Source organism: Dysidea avara, chromosome 8, assembly GCF_963678975.1.
Source record: "Dysidea avara chromosome 8, odDysAvar1.4, whole genome shotgun sequence".
Classification (NCBI taxonomy): Eukaryota; Metazoa; Porifera; class Demospongiae; order Dictyoceratida; family Dysideidae; genus Dysidea; species Dysidea avara.
This window is the reverse complement of record NC_089279.1, coordinates 6,901,155-6,928,665: the sequence shown is the minus strand read 5'-3', so window position 1 is coordinate 6,928,665 and position 27,511 is coordinate 6,901,155. Positions and strand designations below refer to the sequence as shown.

General features: G+C 39.3%; 2 protein-coding genes and 1 long non-coding RNA gene across 5 annotated transcripts; 2 read left to right on the top strand and 1 right to left on the bottom strand.

The window, feature by feature from the left end:
* Positions 1-1,776: 1,776 nt before the first annotated feature.
* LOC136263349 (uncharacterized) lies at positions 1,777-7,110 on the top strand. Of its 2 annotated transcripts, none has more exons than XR_010704574.1 (3): positions 1,777-1,837; positions 6,099-6,167; positions 6,276-7,110. It is a non-coding gene; the product is annotated as an uncharacterized lncRNA (long non-coding RNA). The 2 variants fall into 2 exon arrangements; XR_010704573.1 differs by having other exon boundaries at positions 6,211-7,110.
* On the bottom strand, positions 6,812-22,832 carry LOC136263338 (vacuolar protein sorting-associated protein 35-like). The gene is made up of 17 exons (XM_066057855.1): positions 22,684-22,832; positions 22,509-22,610; positions 22,364-22,460; positions 22,111-22,237; positions 21,873-22,052; positions 12,347-12,557; positions 12,192-12,275; positions 11,778-11,984; positions 10,726-10,874; positions 10,058-10,265; positions 8,958-9,023; positions 8,822-8,911; positions 8,320-8,442; positions 8,097-8,264; positions 7,802-8,050; positions 7,551-7,694; positions 6,812-7,114 (listed from the first exon to the last, which is right to left on the bottom strand). The coding sequence occupies exons 1-17, from the start codon at positions 22,684-22,686 to the stop codon at positions 6,941-6,943; spliced, it is 2,382 nt and encodes a 793-aa protein (XP_065913927.1). The 5' UTR covers positions 22,687-22,832; the 3' UTR covers positions 6,812-6,940.
* On the top strand, positions 22,703-27,433 carry LOC136263344 (uncharacterized). Of its 2 annotated transcripts, none has more exons than XM_066057864.1 (4): positions 22,703-22,881; positions 25,477-25,679; positions 26,528-26,836; positions 26,923-27,433. In XM_066057864.1, exons 1-4 carry the CDS (start codon positions 22,749-22,751, stop codon positions 27,295-27,297), a joined length of 1,020 nt encoding a protein of 339 aa, XP_065913936.1. In that variant the 5' UTR covers positions 22,703-22,748; the 3' UTR covers positions 27,298-27,433. The 2 variants fall into 2 exon arrangements, with proteins under 2 accessions (XP_065913936.1, XP_065913938.1); XM_066057866.1 differs by lacking the exon at positions 22,703-22,881 and adding an exon at positions 24,773-25,043.
* Positions 27,434-27,511: the final 78 nt, after the last annotated feature.

The window sequence follows — 27,511 nt, the reverse complement described above, 5'->3', positions numbered from 1 at the left end:
AAAGCCACACTGTATAATTGTAATTGCTATTTCACTAGGCATAGGGACTCACGCATGGATATCCATGCAAAGGGTAACTACTGCAGTGGCAGAAGAAGTAGTTGATATGAGGGGAGCTGACCAGGAGCAGATAAATGAAGAAAAAAAAGGTCACAGCCAGCTGACAATAGCTGCCCACCTCACCAGCTACACATTTATAGCTGATAAACTATATAAAAATTTTTACATGGCTCACTAATCACTGCTCTAATACTGTGACTACTTTATAGAGTGACTGCTCTATTAGAGTATCTCGATCTTTACAAAGGTTTTCAGCCCCACTCCAAGAAGGATAATTTCGGCGCGACCCCCTCAACAGACCGAGAGGGTGTTCAGCCCCCTAGCCCCTCCCCCCCTTTCCGCCGCCTGAGCTACTGTCTAGCTCTCCTAGACAAGTAATATACACAGATCACTTACCTATCCTCAGTCAGGCTTTTTGAGCTTCTGTATTCGCCAAACTGCTTCTCATCTTCTTCTAACAGTTCTGCCACGTGGCACATGGAGTAAAATCAAATGTCGCGTGGTGTGCTTTAATTACAATAATCATAAAAATTCTGAGTGGTTTCCGGAAACCCCAGAAACCCCCCTAAAACCGCGCCTGTACCCATCTATGGTCGCACTCAGGTATTTATTTTTTTACCAACTGGCATATTTAGGGTTTCCAACTCAAAATAGTAAAGTACTTCCTTTTGTTATTTCTGGTGATTTTCACACAGACTGACCTTTAAGATAAAGCAAGCAGTTGCTAATTTAATATTAGAATGCTTGTAGCATTGGGTATCAGCATAAGTTTAACACACAAAAACATACAAAAAGTGGTTACGTGACCACAAATATCATAATAGTTAAATTAGGCAGCTTATTAGAAAATCATTGCATTTTGGGATGACCAAAGCCACAATTAGTGTATTTCCTTGCCTTATAATGAAGACTTCTACACCTTGTAGTGCTATAGCACACGTCTATGACTGTAATGGGATTTTTGGCCACGTGACCACTTTTTAGGTAGCTATTTACAGTTAAAACTGCACTGATATTGAAAGTAATTTTAATAATATATTAGCACTTGTTTAGTTTACTTATATTAAGGTCAGCCTGCATGAAAATTGTCAGAAAAAATGAAAAAGACTGAAGTATCGTCTTAGTTTGAAGTGGAAATTCTATATGAAGGGATTTTGGTCACGTGACCACTTTTTGGATATTTACATATGTTAAAATCAGCGGCGGAGCAAGTAGTTGATATGAGGGGGGGCTGGGCTGACCCAGACTTATTTCTATAGTTTAATAAGGTGAGACCAAAAAAAAAAAAAAAAAAAAAAAAAGGTCACAACCAACTGACAAGAGCTTTCCACCTCATCAGCTACCATTTTTAGCTGATAAACTACATAATAATCCTTACATAGCTCACTACACACTGACTACTTTATTAGAGTGACTGCTCTATTAGAGTATCTCGATCTTATCACGGTTTTCAGCCCCACTCCAAGAAAGATAATTTCGGTGTGATATCATTCTGAGGGGGGGCTTCAGCCCCCTAGCCCCCCCCCCCCCCCCCCCCCCTTTCCGCCGCCTATGCGTTAAAATTGTGCAGATAACAACTGCTGCAAACATTCCAGTAACAAATTAGCACTTGTTTGCTTTATCTTAAAGGTAATTCTGTGTGAAAATCTCCAAAAACAACAATATGAAGCACCTTCCTGTTTTGAGTGGAAACCTTACCATATTTACAAATACGTTGAATTACATGGGCTTTAATTAGAGAAAGCACCATTCTAGTTGGCCTACTACGTCTGAAGAGGTACGTTGGGAGGTACGAGGTGTGCGTTTGCTTGGTGAAAGATCAAATCATGAGAGACTCCTACTGACATTACGGCTGTATCTCGGGCTGTATGGGGTAGTTGTTGAACCTTGGCTATGCTAAATATAGCAGTTTAAAAAACCAAATTCAAAATTGTTGAACTGGTTCAGATGTTTTTTGACTATAGACAGCGTGTGGTTTTGAATGGTTCATTTACTTGGCTACCTGTGATTTCGGGAGTGCCTCAAGGAACTATTCTTGGTCCCCTGCTATTCATTTTGTATCTTAATAACTTGGCATAGTTTGTTAAATGTAAGTTAAAGCTTTTTGCTGATGATCTCACTTTGTACCATCAGATTATTACAAATGCTGACTGTTTATATCTGCAAGAAAATCTATATGTTTTCCTTAAATGGTGCCAAAAGTGGTTAATGCGTTTGCAACTTCCAAAGTGTGAAGCTCTTTGTATCTCCAACAAGCGTTATCCTCCTACTTTCACATACCTTTGTTATGGTCAACCCCTTCAGTCAGGTAATGTGGTGAAATGTTTGGGAGTTTAAATTAATCAACATTTGACATGGACAGATCACTGTAAGTTTGTTTGCAGTAAAGCTACTAAAGTTTTTAATCTGCTACGTTGTTTACTATTTTGCTGTTCACAATCTGCTAAAAGTCATTCATATTGTGCTCTTGTTCTTCCGCTAATCCAATATGGCTGTCCAGTTTGGTTGCCTCATTACAATAAGGACCTCAAACAACTTGAATCTATTCAGAATTGAGCTGCTCGCTGGATTTATGGTAGTCACTTTAACCCTTCTACATTTACATGGTCACCATCATCAGGATCCTGCCTTTCTCAACTTACTTGGCCTTCCATTTACACATGGCTCATCACCATATCATTGTTATTTTTGTATGATTTGATGCATCACCGAACTTCGATTACTTTTGATGATCACTTCAAATTTAATTGTAACAACACAAAATCTCATTCTAGACTAAGTCATCGGTGATTAATGCATATCGTTACTCTATTTTTGTACATATAATTTTCTTGTGGAATAAATTACCAGCTTCTGTATGTAATGTAAATTCACATAAGGTTTTTCGTTCTACTGTACTTAATCATTTGCATGTATATAGCTAACTTCTTGTTTGTTTGTTTTTTGCGTTATGTAAATATTTTTGTGTTGTGTGTCGTTATTTGTTTGGGGGTGTTCTTATAGGCTCTTTAGCCTTACTCTCCCTGTGAATTTTCACAAATTAATAAAAATCCATTCACCACTGAAACTATATAGTTTAACAATTGCAATTCCTCACTGACTGCAGGCCTGTGACTTATGTTTTTGCCTTCCAGGTTGTTTAGCTGCTGACTGCTGGCAGTGTATGTCCGTCTGTCACCTGTTTAATTTGTATTTGGAAACAGTAGATGCATGCATACAAATTACCCTACAAACTATGAAGATCCAAACAGCAGCTGGCTCAAGTTCTAAAGTATGATCAGTCTCTACTCATTCCTCAGGATACACCCAGTTGTTAAACTGGGTCATATTGACCAACAATCGATTCTACTGTGACACATGGTGAAGTATTTCCGTGATATCTCCAGGACTTGTCCGTTTACATTAACAAATGTAACAGTAACATTAACCGTCTCCCACCCATCATCAGAGCATTTTGGTATGTCTATAAAAGCAATCCAGTAGGTAGAACTCGTATTGGCTGGGGTGATTGACCACTCAGTGCGGCAAGGCTATCAGCCTTCACCGGCTTGGGCAATACCAGAAAATTTTGCTTCGATACAATTCCAAGCATGGTATTGATGAGTATCGATACTGATACTGAGTACTTGTGATTTTTGTGCTTAGCAGCCAATTAGTGAACCTCACAGTGCTGAAAATTTCTCAGTGAAGACTGGTGGGTTGAATAAAGTTTGTGTTATATTACAGTAATGGCTGAAACATAGATTTATAAACCCCAGGTACCTGGGGTTTATATGGCTGAAATGTTTCATTTTTTTAGTGTTTGCATCCATAACATGATAAGTTTTTCATGCACAATGTAAGCAAAATATCATGTAATCACCAGGTATCGAAATTTCCGATTCTTCATAAAAAGTACTCAATACGTAAGTATCGGACATTCTGGTATCGGTATCGATATTTTATTATTTGTATTGCTCACACCTATTAGTCATACTGGCATGAGCGTCGTGGGATTATTAGCCTGCACTAGAGCACATGGGCAACTGTGCTTTATTGCCCACAAAGAGTGCTTTATTGCAATAAAGCATTGTTTGCGGTACAATAAAGCACTCTTTATGGGCAATAAAGCACTGTTTGCCCTAAAGTGTACTTTATGAAATTTAAATCACTAAACTAGCGAAAGGGAACAAGCTTCAGGTACTCAGAATTAACACTGACAATCCCATGAAACTTATGATGTCATTACTACCACAATGAAGGAAAATACTTCTCTTGTTCACCTTGAGATTACCACTGATGATGTTAATGTAGAAGCTCCTCAACAAACAGTTAAAGCTCTCCATCTTAATGATACAGTACAAGTACATTTCCTATACTGTTTGTACCCTGAAGATGTCAAGAAAAATAATACTTTTATAGGGTGATGTAACAAGAACTAGAGAATGTCAAGTACAGCTTCTTGTTTGGTTTGATTTTCTATTTTCACTCTGATATAATCACATAAGCTGAGGTGAAGAAAACAACCTTTACAAGTGGGGAAGGAGGATCAGTGATGTATATAGCCAGACCTTTTGTTATGCCAGGCTAAGATTTAGCTGTAGAGTAAGGGAACACCATAGTGTGCAAAGCACATTGTACAATAGGAGTGTAGGGGTGAGCTTTATCAGATTGTTGCATTAAGGTGATTGCTCTATTAGAGTATATATATCAATCTAGTAGAATTGAGACATTAATCCTAGCTTTTTAAATAATGTGACCAGATTTGTCTTCCACACACATGCAATTACCAACATTAATGATTCATAGCTTCAGATAGAAAAAGTCCTTGACTTGTTAAATGTGAGCACCAACATAGCAGAGAAAATTTCAGGCTTATAATTATGTTTTTTGAACACTAAGTTATGGCACTCCAAGTTCATAGAATTGGATGTGTGTGGAGGACCCCTTTTCGCAGATCTGGTCAGAACACTATTAAATAAATGCTTACATAAGTTAACAGTTGTATTAGGGTGACTGTTCTATTAGAGTATCGCTGATCAGTTGATTGCAAATAGCCACATTGTAGCTAGCTATACAGGTATATTAGAGGGGGTAAGCCCTGCATAAGCATTTTGACAGCAGCTATATGTATAGCCACCCTTCAGTGCTCTCTGGAAGTGTCCGCTGCTCCGTGGAGTGATAAGCAAAGCTTAACTATAGCCATTACCATGTGGTAGCATATTATGTAACAATAATGTAGATAACAATTCCTGTTACCTGTTTACAATTGTACTTGGCTTGTGAATTATAAAGTTGTGAACATCATAACACATTTGAAGGATTAGGTGACATAGTTCATATAAATTGTATAAGGTCTCTTGTAAATGGTATATAGTCAGTTACTCAATTTCTCAGTAGATGTGCCAAGCTTTGTTCGTTTAAATGTATATCTTAATCTCCCCCACCAGTCATTGCCCCACTCCACACACCCTACTTACCACCAGTGGACACTTCCTCTGCTAACTGGGATATGATCTTCATCCTCTTGTGAGAGGCAGAACTTTGTCTCTTTGACATCTCCTGATTTTGTTGCTGTCTGATTTGACTTTCCTCTAACAGTACCTATTGCAAAATATGAAGCATTCAGATGTGAATCTTTGAAAAAGTCATATACTTTCATTTACAAAATATTATTGCTACTTTGCAAACATATCAGACCTCAATTATCTGAATCCTGATCAACAGATTCAGAGAATAGAACTCATATCATAATGGGTTTTATTTTCTTATCTGAACACTTGCTATTGAACTGGTACACTGGATAATAGAGTGCAGACACACTGCACACCTTGGTATTAATAATTGTAACTAACGTTATATGTAAAACCTTTTTTTTACAAAGGCATTAACTACTTGTCCTTACTTGATGGTGTTTATTATTACATCATTCAATTAATATTATTCAAAGGTTTGTTAGTAACAGTAACCCTTAAGAATTGAGATTACATAATGCAATATAATAATTATATAGAGTTCGAAGTTAGTTGCTAATTACAGGATATGTATATATTCTAAAGGTCTATTAATTGTTGGTTCAGGAGTCTTGGAGCACTGCACAGGACCAATTTTTTATCTTTTTTTTAAAAGTGAGGTTTACTTTTGATGTCAACTGTGGATATAATTTTGTAGGCACATATAATCATATGTCATGCTAAATGTGATGCCGAATTAATGAAGACATTGACTGCTTCTAGATTAGGAACTTGGAATGATAAAGAAATTGATGGCTGCAGTGAATCAGAGTGTCAAAATTGTTATAGGGGATGAAATGTTGTTACTTGAGGGCTTATTGGGCCTAATCCTCAACTGTCTGTGCTTGGCAGTTTGTTTTTGAAATAAGGTGATTATATACCTGTGAGTGCTTAATTATCTAGGTAAGGTGCTGACAACAGAGAATTTGAAGTTGAGATCTATTAGGAGGCAGGTTGATACACTTCTGCATTCACAATTACATAATGAATTACCAGTGTGACGATGTGTCACCACTACAAGTGTAGGAGTACTTGAACAGTGAATCGGTCACACCAACACCAAACGGGAACAGAAATGACTGATTTACTATTAATCATACGTAACTCACATCAAGGCTTGAAAATTTAAAAATACTAACACATCATAGGATTAATTGGTTAAGATCATTACATCGTCCTGGACTCGTCACCGGTACCAAACCTTAACCAGCATGTTTCTTATGAGACACCAAATAAAACATTGTATACCCTTAGCTAAATTACAAAAAAGTAGCAAACATTTTTAAATTAATAGTAAATTACAACACCAAAATACAATCCAGCAAACATCATTTTTATGTGTGTGTAGACACTGAAATAATAACAGTCACTAATAGTTCAAAATTTTACTATACTCCAATGCCATCGTAACGTGAGCTATCCCCAGATGACTGTAGAAACTTTATGTGTGATATTGTGTTAGTAAAATGTGTCTTAATCATGTTTGCCTCTTCATCATTGTCTAAACGACTGATCGTCTCTTTGATCTTCTCAATCAGCTGCTTCAACACTGAAGGTGATATCTAAGAATCGTAAAATCAAGGAATCACAAACACACATGTCTGCACACACGCACGCACGCACACACAGAGCCTAGAAAACACCATGCAAAATGGCGATTATTGTTCAGTGAGCTGTGCACCAGTCAATTACATGTACTATGCTCCAGGCTAATCTAGCAAGACAAGGACACTTGGGCATTTGCTTTCCCAGGCCACCAGGTACCCATTATATAGCTGGATATTGTGTTTATTACTGTGCAGAGCCTCCACCAGGGTGTATAAGGGTAGACTGGAGCAATGTGAGTGAAGTTTCTTGCTCAAGGCATCATGGAGCATCAAACCTGGAGCCTTGTAAATACCAGGTCTGTGCTTCAGGTATGCTGCCTCACAACAGCATAGCGAAGTGGACCATGCATGCACACATGTACGTACGTACACACACACGCAACATACACACCTCTCCATTATTCTTCTCATAGAAGTACATGTAGCTGTTGAGTAATTCCACTAGCAGTTGTGCCTGTACTGAAGCATCCATACACTGGTTAGCAATACGAGCTGATTTCTTGAGACACTCGCCAACCCTCTTGCCATCATGACACTACACAAACAAGCCTCAGTCACAACTAAGATTATATATTCATCTTAAAATTTTCACACACAAATTCATTCATGTCAGTACTTCACTTAGTTACCAGTCATACTGACCTGTTCTCCGGTAGTGTCTTCAGAGGATGCAACTTTACCGGACCAGAACAGGTGAGCACACATTGCCACACCCCTGCACTGATCTGGCTTCTTTAGCATACGGGAGCATGCCATGGCAGAGTTGGTCCTCAATGTCTCGTGGTTTTCTTCTCCCAGGCAAGTGAGTTGTTCTACAACAGCCACTATCAACATGATGGCTGCTTGTTGTGCCTTGCTGTCTGAAATGTCTCCTTCACACAGTGAAAATGCCTGTAAGATAACAGTCTAGAAATCTGCAACAAGTGTATGTTCATACCTGACTGATGAACTCATATGTGATGGTCTCATCTTGAATCTGGTCAGCTGCCAGGGCTCCTTGTACAAACAACCTCAGACAGATCTCTGGTCCAATCTTAATAAGAGCGAATATAGTTTCTCTACAAAACTTGAATATTTTCTCTGACTTCTTCTTCCACCGATCATCCTACATACCACATGGCAGTGATGGTAACACAAGGACACAAAGACATCACACTAACCTCCTCTTGCAAGCCTTGATAAGTCTTCACCAACCTGTAAGCTGCAAACACCAGAGGAGGTAGAGTGTATATAATCCTCTGGTCACCTCCAGTGCCAAAAAATTTCCGAGCAGTATTCAACATCTGAAACAGTATTAACTATATTTTAGTGAGTGTTGTGCACCGTGTGTACTAAAGTGTGTATGTGCGTACATACGTATGTACATATATATCCACAACAGTGACGTCATTCACATATGATCCAATAGTTTTGTACACGGGCAATGAACATTCCAAGGCCAGGTATTGAGTAACAGATCTATCCTGACTGTTTCAAGGCACCAATAAATTGTGTTGCTGTAAGGAGCCACAATTTATTAATTAAGCCTTCATACAAATGAAGGTCAATGTATTGAGAATTAAGGATGACATGTTGACTACTGGACACATAACCAAGACAAATCACACTCGTAACAAGGATTGCTTATAGTGATGTCACCATTGAAAATCCAACTACACCCACCACATATTGTTGGTCAGCAACATCAGCCTTCATCAAGTGTATCAACTTAGCCATCAACCATTGTTCTTCACAAAAGTCCTCAGGGTCAGGCTGGTAAGGAAAAGGTCACATCATGAGGTCACATGATATAACATACAGGTTCCTTGGGTTGATCAGACTGGTCTTGAATCAGAGGTGCCAGCAGGCTGAACAGTGACTCCGACTGAAACACAACACACATACAATATCAACATCATGTCACCTGTGGTCACTATATTGATACAATCGAAATATTAGGCACTTTAACCCTTAAACCTGTAGCTGTTTATAAAATGCAAGCACTGAAAACGCATAATCCAGTAAACTGAATCGCATGTTTCCCTTGTAACACTAAATTCCATAACACAGAAACTGTTGAAGCTATCCAAAAACAACAAACACCACTGTTAAATTTTGGTTTAAATGGTCCCATACTTTGTCGTGTTCATCCAACCCAGAGCTTTCCGCTTCACTTTGAAAGAGCAAAAGAACAATCACTCCCATCTTCCTTCTTCACATAACAATGTACAAATGGCTATAACTCGGCGTATTTCATCGTATCGACTTGTTCTTGGTGTCACTTTGATCCTCACGTGATGGCGATTTAGTTGATATATAGATATCACGTGATGGCGATTTAGTTGATATATAGATATCACGTGATTAAGTTATTGTCACAATGACAATACGAAGATGAAAGGACACAGCACATCGTAGTGGGTGAGTTCTTTGTTGTATGTTGAAAGTTCATACACAGTTAGATAGCTTACTCTTTGCCAATCATTAAAATCTGTGTTTCTAAGCGATCGAACTAACGTTTCATGAGATATGCCTGTTTGTAACCACCTATGTGAATAGGCAAAAGTATTGCATGTTTTCAATTCATTTTTTATTAAATCCAGTTTTCTGGATTATGTGGGTTTAAGGGTTAAATCTGTGTAGAGATCATAGAAATAATGAGTTGTCTATACCTGCAGCTAACAGGCCACCATTCAATGTTTCTATTACAACATACATGGATGGTCAGACACTCTAATTGAGGAGTCATTTTGACGTTAAGGTACCCAAGGATCCACTGTATTTCAAAGTACAGGACTATCCCAAGATCATAGAAATTTAGGACTGAAATTTCTGGCAGTTAGCCATACAGTTTCATAGGGTTTACAGAAGACTTGGAAAACTTTTAAGATAATCTTCAGAAATAAAATCATCACTTACAGCATCTGGTGTGGTTATGTACATGCACTTCTCCACTATGGTAGTGGCCAGGTGAACTGCTAACTGTTTACGACCCTGATAGTCAAACAGTTGTAACACCTTCGGGTAGTACTCCAGTTGTAAGACACACAATGTGTCATCGTAATTCTCCACCGGGATCCTGAGCAGCTTAGTAAGTTCTTTGCCGGCAGCACTGTTGCTATCCACCCTATGTATTGTAAAGCAAATGCGTACACGCACACATAGATTACACACACGCATGCACCCACCTACACACCCACAAAAATACTCATATGCATAAAAATACACCTGTAAATACACCTGTAAATACACCTGTAAATACACCTGTAAATACACCTGTAAATACACAGAAAACTCATAACAGATTTGTTACCAATAATAAAGTACATACACGTACGGTGAAATTTCCTTCATACAGACACTCTCTACACTACAATATAGTACAGTACGGTAGGGCCACGATTAACTGAACCCTTGAGTACTCTTGATTAATGTTATTTTCACCAGCAGATGTATGTTCTATTAGAGAAAGTGTACAGTGTATGTTCTATGAACATGTATTTAAATAAACAGGCTGAACATAAGTGTTCAGATAATGGTGGTTCTACTGTACTGCGCTCATATACTATACCAGCAGACCAACTCACTGAGAGATCTCTCGTTGCTGCATGACGTCTGTAGTGTAGTGTAACACTTTGTCTACATATTCAATGCGATCAGGATAGACCTTCAGGGCGAGGTTTAGAAGAGACACTTGTAGTGCTACTATGTCCTCAGGTAAAATGTCAGCTCGATTCTGGAGGGAAATGATGATTGGATGTTAATCACACACACTCCCACTGTACATAAACACACAGCCAAAAAAAAAGCTATCATGCAAGCATGGCCAAGCCTACACATCAACAACAAGCTATGTAACACTTTCACACCTCAGATCAAAGGAGCTGCACTGGCTACATACGAAATGTTGCTGGGCTACAACTGGGCAGTGTTTATATAGATGTTGAGGCCGAAATTGATTGTGGGGATCGATTAATACTCCAGTGATTAGGATGCATGACTTGGATTTCGCCTTGAAAACCACTCAGATGGAGAACGTTTTGTTATCCTTGCCATCCTACTAGTTGAAAAACGTAGGGCAAAGGTGAGAACTAGTGCTATAGCTTATTCACTGATTGTTTCCACATGTTTTCGAATACGGACACGCCCCCATCATGAAGTTACCACTCTGCACTGAGTAACCACTCTACAAGCAAGCTTACCTATCTAGACCTTTAGTAAACTCCCATAAACGATTCAATAGCATAAAAACATTAAACTCGCGTAACCGAAATTCTTCGTGATATCTCTAGGATATGTCTATACATCATAACCGAACGTAACCACAACGTACTAGCTGCTGACCCATAATAGAAAATTTTAGGTATGCATATATAATACATCCAGTGGCTGCACTCATATATTGGCTTGGGTGATTGATCGCCCTGTACAGGCTATCAGCCTGATAAGTGTTACATATTAGCTGTAACATGGGGCATTCGGGCTTTGCCTGATATGTATGCCCTCTGCCCTCAGGCAGTCAGGCATACATATCAGGCAAAGCCCTCATTCCTGTATATTACAATTATTACATGTTCATTAGTTATGCCGCATACACATACACACAGAGGCTAAACACAAGTCTCCATCCCATACTCACCTGTATTACTAAAGACACTTCTTGTGAGAAGATATCAAACAGTGGTATTGATGTGGGAATTCCTTCAGTGTCAGTACGATGAGCATAGTTGGCAAGACGATCGATCAAGCTGATTACAATATTCTTAACATTCACTTCTGGTTGTAGCTCAGCACACGACTTCAGAAAAATGTCCAAAGTGCCGAGATGAAACTCATCTGGAAAAACCTGTCAATGTAAGGATTTGTACTAGGTGATAAGTTCACACACCATACGCAAAAGTTGTTTGATTTAAAAACTGTTACATAAAGATGGTATTTTCAATTTCAGATGCCTAAAATGAAACCATTTACTCAACGGCAAATAGACTATAAAATGATATATTTCAAAACATCATCACTACATAATATCACTCGATGACATCATCATATATACCTGGATGATACACTCCATGAGATAGTCCTGAGCTATGGCATCACGACACTTTATCACCTGCTCCATTAAGTTGTGTAATACCACCTACAAGACAAGTGTATGTGACTTTCATCTCTTGACTACACAACTACGCCTGCACACAACACTACACACACCTTCTTGTATTTGTCAACATCAATGCCTTCTAGTTGAGACAGTCGTACAAGGTTGGTACCCACCAGGATCCGAAGCTCCAGTCGCTCTTGCTCACGACGTTGCTTCTCTCGAGAGTGTCCCTGATGTTGCATCCGCACCCATAACTTGTTCATCTCAGAGAAATTGAGTAGAATAAAACTGATAGAGTTGTCCACTGTGCCATCACGTTCACTGTAGGATGAAAACAACGTAACAGTGTTCTAACAGGTCTCCCTATAGGATAGTGTAATAGCAGTCTAACAGGTCTCCCTATAGGATATAGTGTAAAAGTAATTCTAACAGGTCTCCCTACAGGATATAGTATAATAGTAGCTCTAACAGGTCTCCCTATAGGATATAATGTAATAGTAGTTCTAACAGGTCTCCCTACAGGATATAGTATAATAGTAGCTCTAACAGGTCTCCCTATCATACAGTACGATAGTTACTGTATAGTAGGGACCACAAAGGAGTAGGCATGGCCCACGGAATAATATCACCCAAAAACCAGCCTCAATCTTCCCTGACGACGATGAGGCAGTATTGGTTAGGTAAAACGAAACCCGAACAAGCTTTCAGATCAACCCGAAATGCTTTCAACAAGCTGCTACGGAATTTTAAAAATAATTTATTTAACAGAATTTCCTACTGACTGACTGTCTGATGCCTTCAGACAAACGTAACTCGATAACGGCTAAGGCTACGGGCTTGACTTTTTCATTGTTCAACGTCGCTTCGGCCCGACTGGTGCCTTTGGTATACCGCAGTACGTACAATGCATCCTTCATGGACTTACCAGTGTTCTCCTTTGTGTCCCATTCATCTTTGCTGACAGCGAAACGTGTTGATTTGGCGATAGCATGTGATGGCTTAATTCCCTTCGTAATGGAAATCATCCGTATTTTTCGTAGTGGCTATTTTGAAGGCAGAAGTGCTTGTCGAACAGTTCTTGATTTGTACTGCTGTGTAACGGGTTGAACATAACAGACAACGAAGCGTAATGGTCACTTCACTTTTCAGACGATAATTAATATAACTGGGCGCGGCACCATTTCTTTCAGCATGCATGGATTACAGAGGTGCTTTTCGAACAGTTCTTGATCCGAAATGTTGTGTAACGGGTTGAACACAGCTGACAATGAAGCATAACGGATACTTCACCTTTTCAATAATTGATATAGCTTGGGCATGCGGCGCCATTTCACATGCGGTATGAGTGGATCACCAGTTGTAACAAAATTATTTACAAAAAAAGTTAACAAACAAGTACACAGAAAAAAATTGAAAATTTCAACTAGAGTAGGGACCATAGCACATCGATAAAAACTACTGAAACAAGTTGGAGTAATGCACGATATTAAATCACAGCAAAACAATAAGAAGTGTTTTTCTAACAGGTTTCCCTATAGGATATAGCGTAATAATAGTTCTAACAGGTCTCCCTATAGAATATAGTGTAATTGGGGCGAGCCTGAGCGAGCCCCACACTAGGGAGTCAGCGGTGTAATGAACACGTTTACAATAAATTACGATATAAAGCGGATACCTTACACATGCTTCCAGACCATTGTCCTTATACGGTGTGCGTAGTCCATACAAGTGCGTGTAATCGTCCATTCCACGGAGGACTTAACGCGTAGATTACTGCTTAGCCATATTTGGTATGTGTAATGGTTCATTTCACGGAAGAGTTAATCCATATTTGGTATGTGTAATGGTTCATTTCACGAGAGCTATCAGTGTAGATTACTGTTATGCCATGTGAGTGATGTCTGGCCTCGTGTAACTATTCAGTGGATACGGAGGAACGTCTTCGACGTAGGAGGAAGCAGTACAGGCTCTGAAGGGATGCAGAAACTCCTAAAGAGGCAGAAAGGAGAAGGCATAGAAACCGTAAATATATGCGGCGTTGAAGAGCTGCAATGACGTAAAAAGAGGTGGTTAAAGTAGCAGATCAAAGACCCGACCTTATCAACACCTATCATACCATCAATGAAAGGTTTGCAGATGTGTACATAGTGATTTTGCACAGGCTATATTGATTCTTAGACACTCTCCGCCATAAAATAGTATGAACTCTTTATGCAATTCCAGAATTCCTCACATTGTTTCAGTAGCCATCAATACTTCAAATATATACACTCAGGCTCGCCCCACGATGCTGTTAGCATCTGTCTAGTAGTAGTTCTAACAGGTATACCTATAGGATATAGTGTAATAGTAGTTCTAACAGGTCTCCCTATAGAATATAGTGTAATAGTAGTTCTAACAGGTCTCCCTATAGGATATAGTGTAATAGTAGTTCTAACAGGTCTCCCTATAGAATATAGTGTAATAGTAGTTCTAACAGGTCTCCCTATAGAATATAGTGTAATAGTAGTTCTAACAAGTCTCCCTATAGGATATAGTGTAATAGTAGTTCTAACAGGTCTCCCTATAGAATATAGTGTAATAGTAGTTCTAACAGGTCTCCCTATAGAATCTATATATTAATTCTCTTCACCCACGCACGTGTTTTTCGAGCACTGATCAGTATTCTTGGTCGGATTTCAATCGGATCGGTAACATTCAATTCTACAATTTGAGACAAATCTCATGTTCCATGATTGGTGGCGATTCGTTGAACTATGGAAAATACCCTTTAAACCACCGTAACTACCCGAGGAAGACGCGAATTCGTCCATAACTTTCTTGAGACCCTTATCGTGTTATCAGCCTTCCCCATCCCCCAGCCTACACTAGACTTTTCTCTCCCCTGTGGCCGACAGAACGAAAAACGTTAAAATCGAGGCCATAAAATTTTCAAACACAAACTCCTCCCAGGTTTTTCCCCCGATTAGCTTCAAACTCGCTAAATCAACTACCCGTCCAAATCAATGTGTCATAAGGTGGTTTTCGTGTCTATCATTACGTGCTAACTTTGGTTGCAAGATACTTATCACTGTCAATGGCCATTATAAGTTTACGATACGCGTATACGGCATCCCGGTATACACACGTTGCCAATAGAAATCAGATGACGTCATGGTTAAAATTTAATACCTAAAAGCTTACAGTGAGATAGGATCAATCACTTTTTCATGATTTAACCAATCACATCAGCGAATTTGATCATGTGATCTGGTGTGTACGCTATCATCCGGCAAACACACTCGCCAGTATAAAAGGAGAGTTTTGTAGTGGGTGTGGCCAGTCCACGACTACTTGACAATGACTACACATGAAAGATTCATAGGGAATACACAATCTGCACCCTATTGCACTCATTACAAAGGATAGACGTCCTGAGGCCTACACCGCTGTGCGCTAGACGATGTATAACTACAGCGACATGAAGACGGGCAGGAGTCAGGGAAGCCTATAATTGAGTATTACCAGCACACCACTGCAGTGGAGATGGAAACAGTCAACAAAGGAGAGTTTCGTAGTGGGTGTGGCAAGTCTACGAGCGATGATTATTTCTATCGGGCTACTGAACAGAGACTACACAAGGAAGACTAGCCGGAAATACACACTCTGCACCCTGCTGTGCTGTCCACTACAAGATAGACGTCCTGAGGCCTAGCTAGACGAAGTATAGCTACTGCGACAAGTAGACAAGCAGGTCAGGGACTATAGACAGACCTGAAACGGAGGAGACTAGCAACATCAGTGCAAGGGAAAATGAAACAGTCAACAAAGGATAGTTTCGTAGTGGGTGTGGCAAATTACCATGGAATTATCACTCCGACCAGGCTGCCTACAATGACACACTCTGCACCCTACAGGATGACACACTTTCATGTATTCACACAATAGCTCACAATTGTCTTAGTATCACGCGCATTTTGCGCGGGTACACCTAGTATAGTGTAATAGTAGTTCTAACAGGTCTCCCTATAGAATATAGTGCAATAGTAATTCTAACAGGTCTACCTTTAGGATACATTTAGTAGAGTAAATGAGGTTCATTGTGTCAATTGAAATTACCATACAGCTGGATTTTTTCGAGGGGGGATTTTTTTTGTGAATTACCACCATTCAAGGGAGTTCTTGTAAAACCAGCCTCAATTTCCTCTTCATGACAGCTTGGCAGCAGTAGGCACGGCAAGGCCCAAAAATGTCTTCAGACCAATCCCAAACCCTTCCAAACAATTTCTATGGAATTTTAAAAACTTTCTATTTACCAGGATTTTACACTGACTAACTAACTGATGCCTTCAGCCAAGTATATTTCAACAATGGATAAAGCTACGGGCTTGATTTTTTCAATGTTTAACGTATGTCACTTTGCTTTTTTGCCAACTGCAGTACGTACATATGTACGTACGTACATACAATACACACATCATGGACTTGCCTTTGTGCTCCAGTTCTTTTCGCTGACAACACAAGGTGTCGATTTGTGATAGCGCAATACAGCTACCCTGTAGCTGTATTGGCTATTATACTTGTCACTCCGTAGTGACTGGAATGATTACAGAGACACTTCTTGTACTGTTCTTTGTAATGCTGTGTAATGGGTTAGCTGAAAACAAAGTGTAATGGCCACCTCCTTTAATTGGTTGTTGGGACACACAAAATAACTTTTATGGCATTCCTGGCACCATTTTTTCTTTTAACACAGTATGTGCTGGTTCATTTGACATAATTGTGTTATAATAAAAAAAGTAAACAAAGGAAAAGTTGGAAATTTTAAGCTGAAAATAAAGGAAGTAGTGAAACAAGGGAATAGCTAAAAAGTGGTGAAACAAGATATACCCAATGGTTAGACTGAAGTTTAGTGTCCACTAGTATATCTGCAGGTATAGGCAACCTTCCTTGTTTCACCACTTTTTAGCTATTCCCTTGTTTCACTACTTTTCTTTTTTTTTCTTTGATCCCTAATCCACCTTAAAATTCCTAATTTTCCTTCTACTTGTAATACTCAACAATGCCATTTTGTACATTTCGAGGGGGAAAATTATTGTGGATAGCTGCCAATTTGCAAAAATTTTCCTTCTCAAAAAATCTGCTATACAGTATCTCAGTAATGATATGACATCACAGGACGAAGGGTATTTGTATGGGCTCACCTAGCTATACAGCATTAAAATGAAGAACAGTATGAAAAACGTCTCCCCTGGCTATCAATTACTGAAACACAAAGTGACCATTCCACTTCAGTTTCAGCCATTAAACACAAAGAACAGTGCAAGAGGTGCCTCTGCAGCCAATCCACAGAAACTAAAGAACTAAAGCCATGATGAGTTGCTACCAATTAATTCCTACGCGGTAGTGAAGGGAGGACAAAGCTAAGTCCATGAATTAAATAAGTACAGTGGAACCTGTCTTAGCGGCCACCTGTATAGAAAGGCCACCTCTTTAAAAAGACCAGCTTTAAATTATCCTGGTGAGAAGTTTATACACTAATTTACCTGTCTAAAGCAGCCACGTGCCTATTAAGGCCAAGAAATCTTGGCCCGAAGGTGACCGGCTTAGACAGTTTCCACTGTAGTACCATACTCTATGACCAAGATTTTGTGATAAAAGACCTCCATAAAAATTTCATTGATAAATGATAAAGGAAGGTCAGTTGTAATACACATTGATTGCAACTTCCATCTCAGTTTATAATACTACCTACAACAATTACTTGTGGGTTTTAATTCAACATAACAAATCTCATCAATTCAAAAACAAATATAATCAAAATGTTCAAAGTGATGTTTACTCTTTCAATACAGTGTTAGAGCTAGATCTAGTTAGAGCCCAGGCCTACTCGGCCCTACACACAGAGAATAGTATATGAAGCTTAACTAGACAGATGCTAAAAGCATGATGGGGCGAACCTGAGTTGAGTAAAAAGTGATGCAACATCAACTGTATTTCCATGAATAGCATTTAATGTGTGTTTGTAGCTATACGTACAGAAATGCTCAGGCTACTCTAGAGGTAGCTGGAGGAAGGTGAAAAAAGTTCAAGTTGGGAGGCTCAGTGGCCTGCCAGTAAATAGCTACACAACTGTGTGGAAGCATAGTCAGCTAGGACTTACCTCCCTGTCTTCTGCAGTTTCATTGGCCAACTGCATGCTTTCTTCTGCGAGTGTGCATGGCATCTATCAGGTGTCTACTTGCTTGTGCTTCATGTGGCATTTTTGCTGCCGTCCTTTCCCTGTCTCATTCCCTCCCTGTCTTCTTCTAAGACGGTCTTCTTTGTCCATGTCTATGTAGATAAGAAGTTGTAACCCACGTGACAAATTCTAAGCCAAGTGGCACAAATACGGCCAGGAAGTTTTCGTGAACGTGACACACGTAGCATTCACCCGGGAATTCACCAGCCAGTGTTCCCTCCTCGCCCTGTTTCGTTTTCTCCCAGCCTTCTTCCAAGACGGTCTTCATTGTCCATGTCAATGTATATAAGAATAAGTTGTGAGACAAGTGTAAGCCATGTAATGTGGGGCTTTTTTCTGTGTTCGTTACGTAAATTCTCGGGAACGGTCAGATGTGCAGTCGTACGTACAGTTGAGCACCACTAGTGTGGGGCTGTCTGTGTTCGTTACGTAAACTCTCGGGAATGGTCAGACATACGGTCATACGTACAGTTGATCACTACCAGTGTGGGGCCGTCTGTGTTCGTTACGTAAACTCTCGGGAATGGTCAGACGTATGGGTCGGACGTACGAGTGATACTGCCATTTGTGGGGCTCGCTCCAATCAATCTTCTTACTTCTGACTGTTGAAGGCATGACAATTTCTAAGCCATCAACATTCTACCCCATCAATTGACACCTTAGTGCTACCAGCAAAATAGTATGGGACACAAAGAATTACAAACGTACACCTGTTTAGTCCATAATACACATGCACTGCAGTACACCAAAGCCTGAAGCAACATAAAGAGTGAAAAACAAACCATTGATTTTATAAAATTTTGTATTGTTGCAACTTGTTAGAAGCATTTCAGGCTGCTCTGAAAAACACGTTTGGGCTTGATCGTAAATGCAAAGTTGTCAAGAATTATGGGATAAATATTTTTTGATATGGGAATACACCGACCTTCATGGTCCTACTATTAGTGTAGTGTGCTCCATTTGTAGCACACTACATAATATTTCTATCTACATACATGGTGTCTAGGTTGATTGGGACCACTGGATGCCAGGAAAATAGAATTTATGTGAACAGATATAATATTGCATGTTACAATTTGATCTGTGCTGGCAAAACCTCTAACAAAATATGAAGATCTTTTGTACATTCCAATTCAATCAAAACTTATGAGGGTACAACATGGAAGAATAATAGCAGTGTACTATATGCATGCATGGAAATCTCTGTATAGTGCAACATGGAGGTAGGGTACAACATGGAGGAATAATAGCAGTGTACTATACGCATCTACGGAAATCTCTGCATAGTGCTTGCTGGAGCAAGAGTTGACTTAGCCAGTATTTCAACTAGAGGTACATACATGTACTGATAATTGTGCTAACAGCCTTGTTTTTTGCATATGGTATTGAATTGGCAACATGTATAAACTAGCAGCAGATAACACACATAAACTGCACTGAATAGTGAATTTGAGAGCATTCCACCAATTTTTGCACACTCGGGACGTATTATACAAACTACATAAAGAAACTGAAGTAAGATGTTTTTGTGTCAGTTGTGTTATTATCCAATTTTTATGTCAGTTGTACTTTCAAAATGAAGACATTTAACACTTGCTTGATGGCTGATCTGCCTTGGCAGTGACTAATTATAAGCCGTTTCACCATATATGTATCCTGAACCCAGAAAATATGAACCATATATGAATGTATCCTGAAAATTATGGATACATTGCATCTATAAAAAGTGGTGATAATAAATGACACTTTGTGAAAAATCATTCCACAAACTACATTTATAGCACATCTACTGCAAGCTACACTAAGGTCTGAAATCACTTGTTCTCATAATAAAGTCATGTTTTACACTGTAAGATGAATTTCAGGTGAGATAGTTCAGTGTTCAACACGACAAATAGGTTGTTGAATATCACAAAGAATTTTGGCTGATTATTAAACTGCTGATATGGTGGCAAGAAATGTAATAGTGAGTACAGTGAACATGCAACCAATAACTTTTACATGCCAAGCATAAACAGTAATCGTGTGTAAAATCTACAAGAACCAATTTCAGAATTGCTACTTTTCTTAGCTAACTAAAACTTGTAGACTCAACAAATACGTACCGTATAGCAGGTTTTTCTCGCGAACAAATTTACTTGCGAACATAAAGTCATGCGACACTTAATCTCGCGAGGTGACAAATTTGAGACATTAAATTCCTCGTGTGAACTTTTTACTCGTAATAAATGTTCGCGTAGGAGATGGAAAGCAGTGAAATTTGTTCTCTTTGCCGTGTTTCTTTGTATCTATGCTTGTATCCATGATGAATTGATGCAGGCGCCTGAAGTTTGCCAGGAAACAGGGAAGGAAGCGGTGTTCAGTGATGTTTGGTGAAGAAAACCGTGTTGTGTAGAGGAACGAGCAAATGATCAAAAAACTGTTATGTACAAACAAGCACCTGGTTAAACCTCGCGATAAACAAAGCTCCACGTGGTAATGACGTGAATTTTAATATTGCGAAGTGCCCAAAACGCCCGCGCGATAAAAATCCGCTATACGGTACTATATAAAAGAGTACAGTAGTTGTTATACATACTGGCTTGCACACTAAAATACAAATGTGTAATTTATTAACTCCACAGGCCGGCTACCAATTACACCATACATATATGACTCCTAATACGGATTGGAAACGGCATCACACGCCAGAAATGGGCTTGTTTCGAATGTTACGGGTGGTTTCCGTAATTTGTATCGTATACTAATTTAATTGGCCCCTAATGAAGTTTTAAAGGTTTTGCGAGAGTGATTTAGAACCTAAGAGTGAAGTGTGCTGCCATCCTACTAGCTTTGTTCCACAGCTTTGGCATTAGATCAAAGCTTGAAAGACAAACAGTCACACTAGACAGCAGCTGTGCAGAGTTAGCAGAACAGAAACATGACGGTACAACAACACCTAGCCAAGTTGTAACTAAGGAAATGCGCAGTGTTTAAACTAGAGGTGTGGCTTACAAACCATACTGTTCAATTCTAATGACCAAAGGAGTTCTAAAAAGCCACGTATCATCAATACCAGAAGGCGTACACAGCTGCTACAGTAACGTACCTTGGTGTAGAAGCGATACCGAAACGGCACGATATGACAAGTTTCTTCTGTAGGAAAGGCCAGTCAGTGATTTCTGCCAAAGCAACTTGTATTGCTCAACCTTCAAGAACTTTCATATTCTACTAAATGTCTACAGTAAAGAGAAATGTTAGTCTTTCATGCTCTTTAAAGCGGTAACAAGCGAAACGCGCCTCATATCTAACCAGTGACATCAATTACAGGTAGTATACTGGGCGCGTAATGCCGTTTCCAATCCCTATTAAGAGTCGCATATCTATAATAACACTAGCCACAAAACATCTCAACACATCAACACACACTGTTTCACCTTTCTGTCTCTAGGTCTGGTAACATATTCCTGGTACACTGAAGGAGGTAATTCCTTAGAAACAATCCTCTTAGTGGGTGCTGTACTCCACGACACATCTCAACTAAATCCTTCAAAATATCTTTCTTTGACCCAACACCGGATTTGATGTACACCATACCAACTGTTACCAACAAGTATCTACAAGGGGAAAATTACATGAAAAAAATTTCCTAAGTTAAAAAAAAGCTGGACTTACAGACGAGGTACGATGTTTCCAGCATACTGTACCAGCTCGTACAAGTCTGCCAGCAGTTTATTATCCTTGGAGAACTCATCACAAAGGAACTGCTCCAAATGGTGCAACTGGTCAGAAATGTACATAACTAGAGTTTGCAGTTAAGGGCCAACAACATGAAGCAAAACAATAAAAAAGAAAGAATATAGTTGCCATAAGGTTAGCAAAAAGGCCAAAACAATGGTATACAATACTTTATACATGTTAAGGATACACAATTCATAGTAGCTTTTAGGAGAGAGAAGCGATGTTCGTAGCTCACTCAACATGGTTGAAGCATGTTTAAGTCCATCCATCAACTTGTTATTATCCTACACAACGTGTCAATTACCACTTACTTATCTTAATCCTTTCCTCACCAAGCATTGTTTCATTTCAAAAGAGCTCTTGCGCACAACCGACAGCGCCTCATCCAACAATTTTTCCTGCTCTTCGGAAATGTTTAGTGTACGACTCTGCGGCTGAAGAAAGAACGTGTTATGCATATACATTGGCTCTAAGCAGAACTATATGCGTTATTTACCAACGCCTTACCATCTTGGTGGTGACCCCTTCTTTCTTTTCAGACCACGTGATGTGAATGTTCTAATTAATGCGCAATGGAGTGGACCGCTTGGCGCGATACCTGCAATGCCAGAGTTGGTCAAGTTACGGAGGAAATGGCGAAAAAGCTTCTAACAGAACTACACCTCTCCCGAAAAGTAGCACTACCTTCTAGTGATACTTCAAAGGGTAAACCATTATTGTGTTTTAATGCACCTATCAATGTAATCCCCGACTATCACTAATACGGGCTGAGGTGGGGATTTGCATTTCTGAAAATTACAATTCCCCACCTACTGGGGGAGTACTGGCGATACAAACCCCGACCAAGTCTCGACCTGCAGACCCCGGGAATACTGGGGATTTGTGCGGTCGTGTGGTGTTGGTATAGTGATGAGTTAGTTCGAGTGGATTCTAGTATAAACGTAATAGCTAGCACCCGATTCTCTTTTCTAAACTGAAAGCACACATCTTCGCTGTCTGAGTGAATTTCCACTATGTCGGGGAAATTTAGCGATCAATTCCCCCACCATCCCCGACCTTTCCCCACCCTCAGCCCGTATCAGTGGTAGTCGGGCATTACATCGATAGGCGCGTAAATGTGTTCAGTGTTGTGTACGCGAACGTGTACGTATATTTTACCATAGATAATGTTTGCGTTTATACGTTCGTCGTATATTATCTATAATTTTACAAGACCGTTCCCAATCGCACATCAGGCAAAATCAAACTAACACCACTAGTGGATAGCTACACTATTGTACTACTAGTTTTGACCCTCAGTAATACTCAAACTACTCGAGGCTGGTTATAACAGATGTCTTTTCTGGGTGGTGTGGAGAGCTCGAATTAGTCTTGTATCCAGACCACTTTTTTCCCTTTTGTATTTGGGCAGCATTTCCCCCACCAAACACTCCCCTTTGAGCACTTGTGATACTACTTCGCTTGTCCAATTGCTCACATTTTCTATCTTATTTGGCAGGAAACTCTACATGCTACAAGTACTGGAAGTGGTCTGAAAGGTAATGGACCTTATCCACAATGACGTCATAATTGACAAAATGGCCGTGTTTAGTGTGGGAACTTCATATGTAATCACTAAAATGAGCTTTGTTTGCAGATTTCACGACATGGAACTATTGGATAATAAAGGTAAAAGGCTAGTTAGCGTGATGTGGCGATGCGAAATAGTCCCACCAGACGAAGCCAGACTTAAGTTTGCTATCGACGCAAAATCATGCGCATTTGCCTTGTAATTAAGTATGTATACCTCACCTTGCCCCTTACTGCAGTATGTAAACGTTAACATAGCGAATCGCCATCTCTCCCAATAGCCTCTGTACAAAAGTGTCCACACTATCGGCCGCCATTTTGTGCTTTAATTGACGTCATTGCGGATAAGGTCCATAGACTGATGCACATCTTGTGTAAATTTCATACACTTGCTTGCTATCCTTTTCTAATGTGCAATTTGGAATGTTTTTCTAAATTTCAGTCACATATGATATCAGATACAACATAGCTGATCTCTGTGTGTTCTATTAGAGAAATTACAACTTGTACACAGGTTAACTAACAGGTTGAGGTCCTTGCATTATTGCTTTTTTCCCCTTTTGTATTTAGGGGGAAAAAATGTTTGGGTATGAAACTAGGGACAACAATCTCAGCAACAATGTAATGTCAATTAAAAGTGCAGGTTCATCAACTAATAACACAGGATATAACAGCCTATTCATTTTTTGTCAGTCAAGCAGCAGAATTTCCCATCCCTCCTCCGTTCCACAATGTCATTAATTAAATTTTAACTAACAGACTTGGGTAATGCCATCATATTGACCCACAGCAAATGTGTGCTTGACAAGAAATTGACTCTATATCACTTATGTACAACAAGTATTAAGAGGAAACAACGGAGGTTGCCTGCACCTGAAGATATTTTAGTGAACATTAAATTACCTATGACTAAATTAAGGATTAATGTACACCTTCAGGAGTAGATGACCTCCCTTGGTTCATTTCTGTGATCCCTAATCTTGCCTCATACTTGTTTGTTTACTTTTTTTATGACTGCACATATCGCATTAGAAGAAAGAATGGTAGCAAACTTACTGTTTTTGTCTGAACGTGTACCCCAACTATCAGTTACTGAAATAGCAAAGTGGCCATTACACTTCATTCATATTCAGCAATGCTCAACCTGTTGCTCAGCATTGCAAACAACAAACACTATGAAAAGGAAGGACCTCTGCAATCAATCCAGTCACGGAGGAAAACTCATGTAGGGAAGCCATCATGTGATGCAACTCCTTGTGTTGTCAGCAAAAATAAATGAGACACAAGGGAAGATACAGGTAAGTCCATGAAGCATGCATTGTATGTACTGCAGTATGCCAAAAGGGCTGAAGCGATGGTGGGCATGAAAAAATCAAGCCCGTAGCCTTAGCTGCTATCGAGTTATACTTGTCTGAAAGGCATCAGGCAGTTAGTCCGTAGAAAATTCCATTAATATAAAAATTGTATTGACCTATTGGAAGTGTTTCAGGTCACACTGAAGGCACTTTTGCGCTTGGTTATACCTAACCAATACTGCCAAGGCACCATGAGGGTATTGTGAGGTTGGTTTTTGGCCAGAAAACCCAGACCTTCATGATCATTTATACACAGTACTACCATGCTGTATGATTTCTCTGATCATGTATTATGTGCAAGGTTTTATGGTTACCATTGTAGTCCCAAATACTTGTCATCTTAAAGTTTAGTATATAATGTTTATATTCCATGCAGGTTGTCCTGATGTTTATACCCCCACCACTGACTACATCAGTCGGACAAGACGTGTCATGCAGACCCTGGGAGCAATTGTGATGTCAAGTGACCTAGAGAACTATTATCAGGCAGTATACCTACTGGAGTTTCTTCATGGCCTATACCCCAATGTCATCTCCATACAACAGTATAGTGAACTACTGGTCTATCTCAAGTCTCAGGTATGTTGGTTATTACAAATTCTCTATTTTGGACAGCTTGGGCCACGATGAAGCACTCTTGAGAGAGGTGTCCTTGTCTAAATGAGTGTTACAAACAGTTACCTTTAGTTTTTATCTACTCTTGGTAACATGGTTCTACTTGAGCAATATGTTATTAAAACTAAGTTTGACTTTACAGTGATGAAATTACATTGTATTGTTTCATATAAAATCATAGATAATATAGGGATTCACAATGGTGACATCACTACGGATATTTCTTGTTACAGGTACGACTTGTCTTGGTGACAGGTCCCGTGGTGGTCAGTTTCAGCCTAATTTCAAGTATTCAGTCATTGTGGAGTCATTTAATGTCGAAACAAATCTTGTACCTTGCCTTGGTCCTTAGCAATAGCACCACAAAAATTATTGGTGCCATGCCTGGGCAACCATAGTGATGAAGTTCAAGACAAACTGCCTCCGTACAGCCGTGATTTGATAATACTCACCTGATGTAATGAAGAACCAAAGTAGAGTTAGCGAGATATGACCACAGAAAGTCTGGACCCGTAATGAGGATTGTCTGTACATAAAACTATTATTTCCTGTGGGAATGACGTCACCATTGCTAATGTCTATATTGTCTTAAGATGAAATTGTCATTATATTATAATACATGACTGCTCTATTAGAGTATCTTGATCTTTTATTATTGGGTTAAGCCTTTTCTGAAATTAATTTTCCAAACCAAAATATCTATATATATATTATATCATGTGATGACTGTATATTATTGTACACTACTGTGAAATGTAAAATTATCTACTTGTTATTCAAACTGGTATATTAAGATGTACTTTGAATTCCAGGCAGTGATCTATGTAGCTTGTTGTTATCCAGTCAGTGATAGGATACAAGCAGCTCGTGGTCTCATCAACCAATTATTTGATAACTATAGTTGTGGGTCTGGTGATCATACCAACAAGATGGTTTTAGAGAATGCACATAAAGTTGGATCTGCTACACTAAAGAATATGTTGTCTAATGGGAAAAGGTTGTCTTTAGCTGGTCTATCAGTGCAACCATTAACAAAAGAACTGTATAAGAAAATGTGTGGGATATTGAAAGAGTTTTTAGAAGGGATTGATAACAAATTACCATTACCAACTATAGTTCAGGTGCGTGTGTGTGTTTGTAGTGCAGTTGTCATACACGCGCACACATACGTACCACATTAATTATTCTCTTTCTTTCCCTACTTCAGCTAATCAACAATCACCTAAGGAAACACAACCTCACATCTAACAGTGAACAACAAACTCCACACAAGAAGCCATCCCTAGCAGATCACCCGCAACATGATGAGAATGGTCCAAGCTCAACACGTCAGACAGAAGATTTACCATCATCACAATCAATTGGATCAAACTTAAACGTTTGTTTTACAGACTATGTAGATGTAAGCTACAGCAATACTGTTAATGACAAGGATTGCCAACCATCATCACACTCTACACAATCTAGTACGGACCAGTTCCAACCAAAAGCTCCCATGTTAACACATGGCCGTGGTCGAAAAAAGACACGAGGAACACCCTCTTTACGAGCAAAACCAAACAGGCGTAGTAGAATCACTTGATAGACACATTTGAAATAGATGAACATGAATGGAACTATGACCTCTTAAAGTCCCCTCGCATTATAGCCATGACTCATTTTAGTAAAATATTTATGTTTTGTGAATTTTATTGTTTTACCCAGTGACTTTGTTTCAAGGGCTGTTTCAGTATCGGGAACACAAAATAATGAAGAACTTGTTGATTTTTATATCAAGACCTTAATATATACAGTTG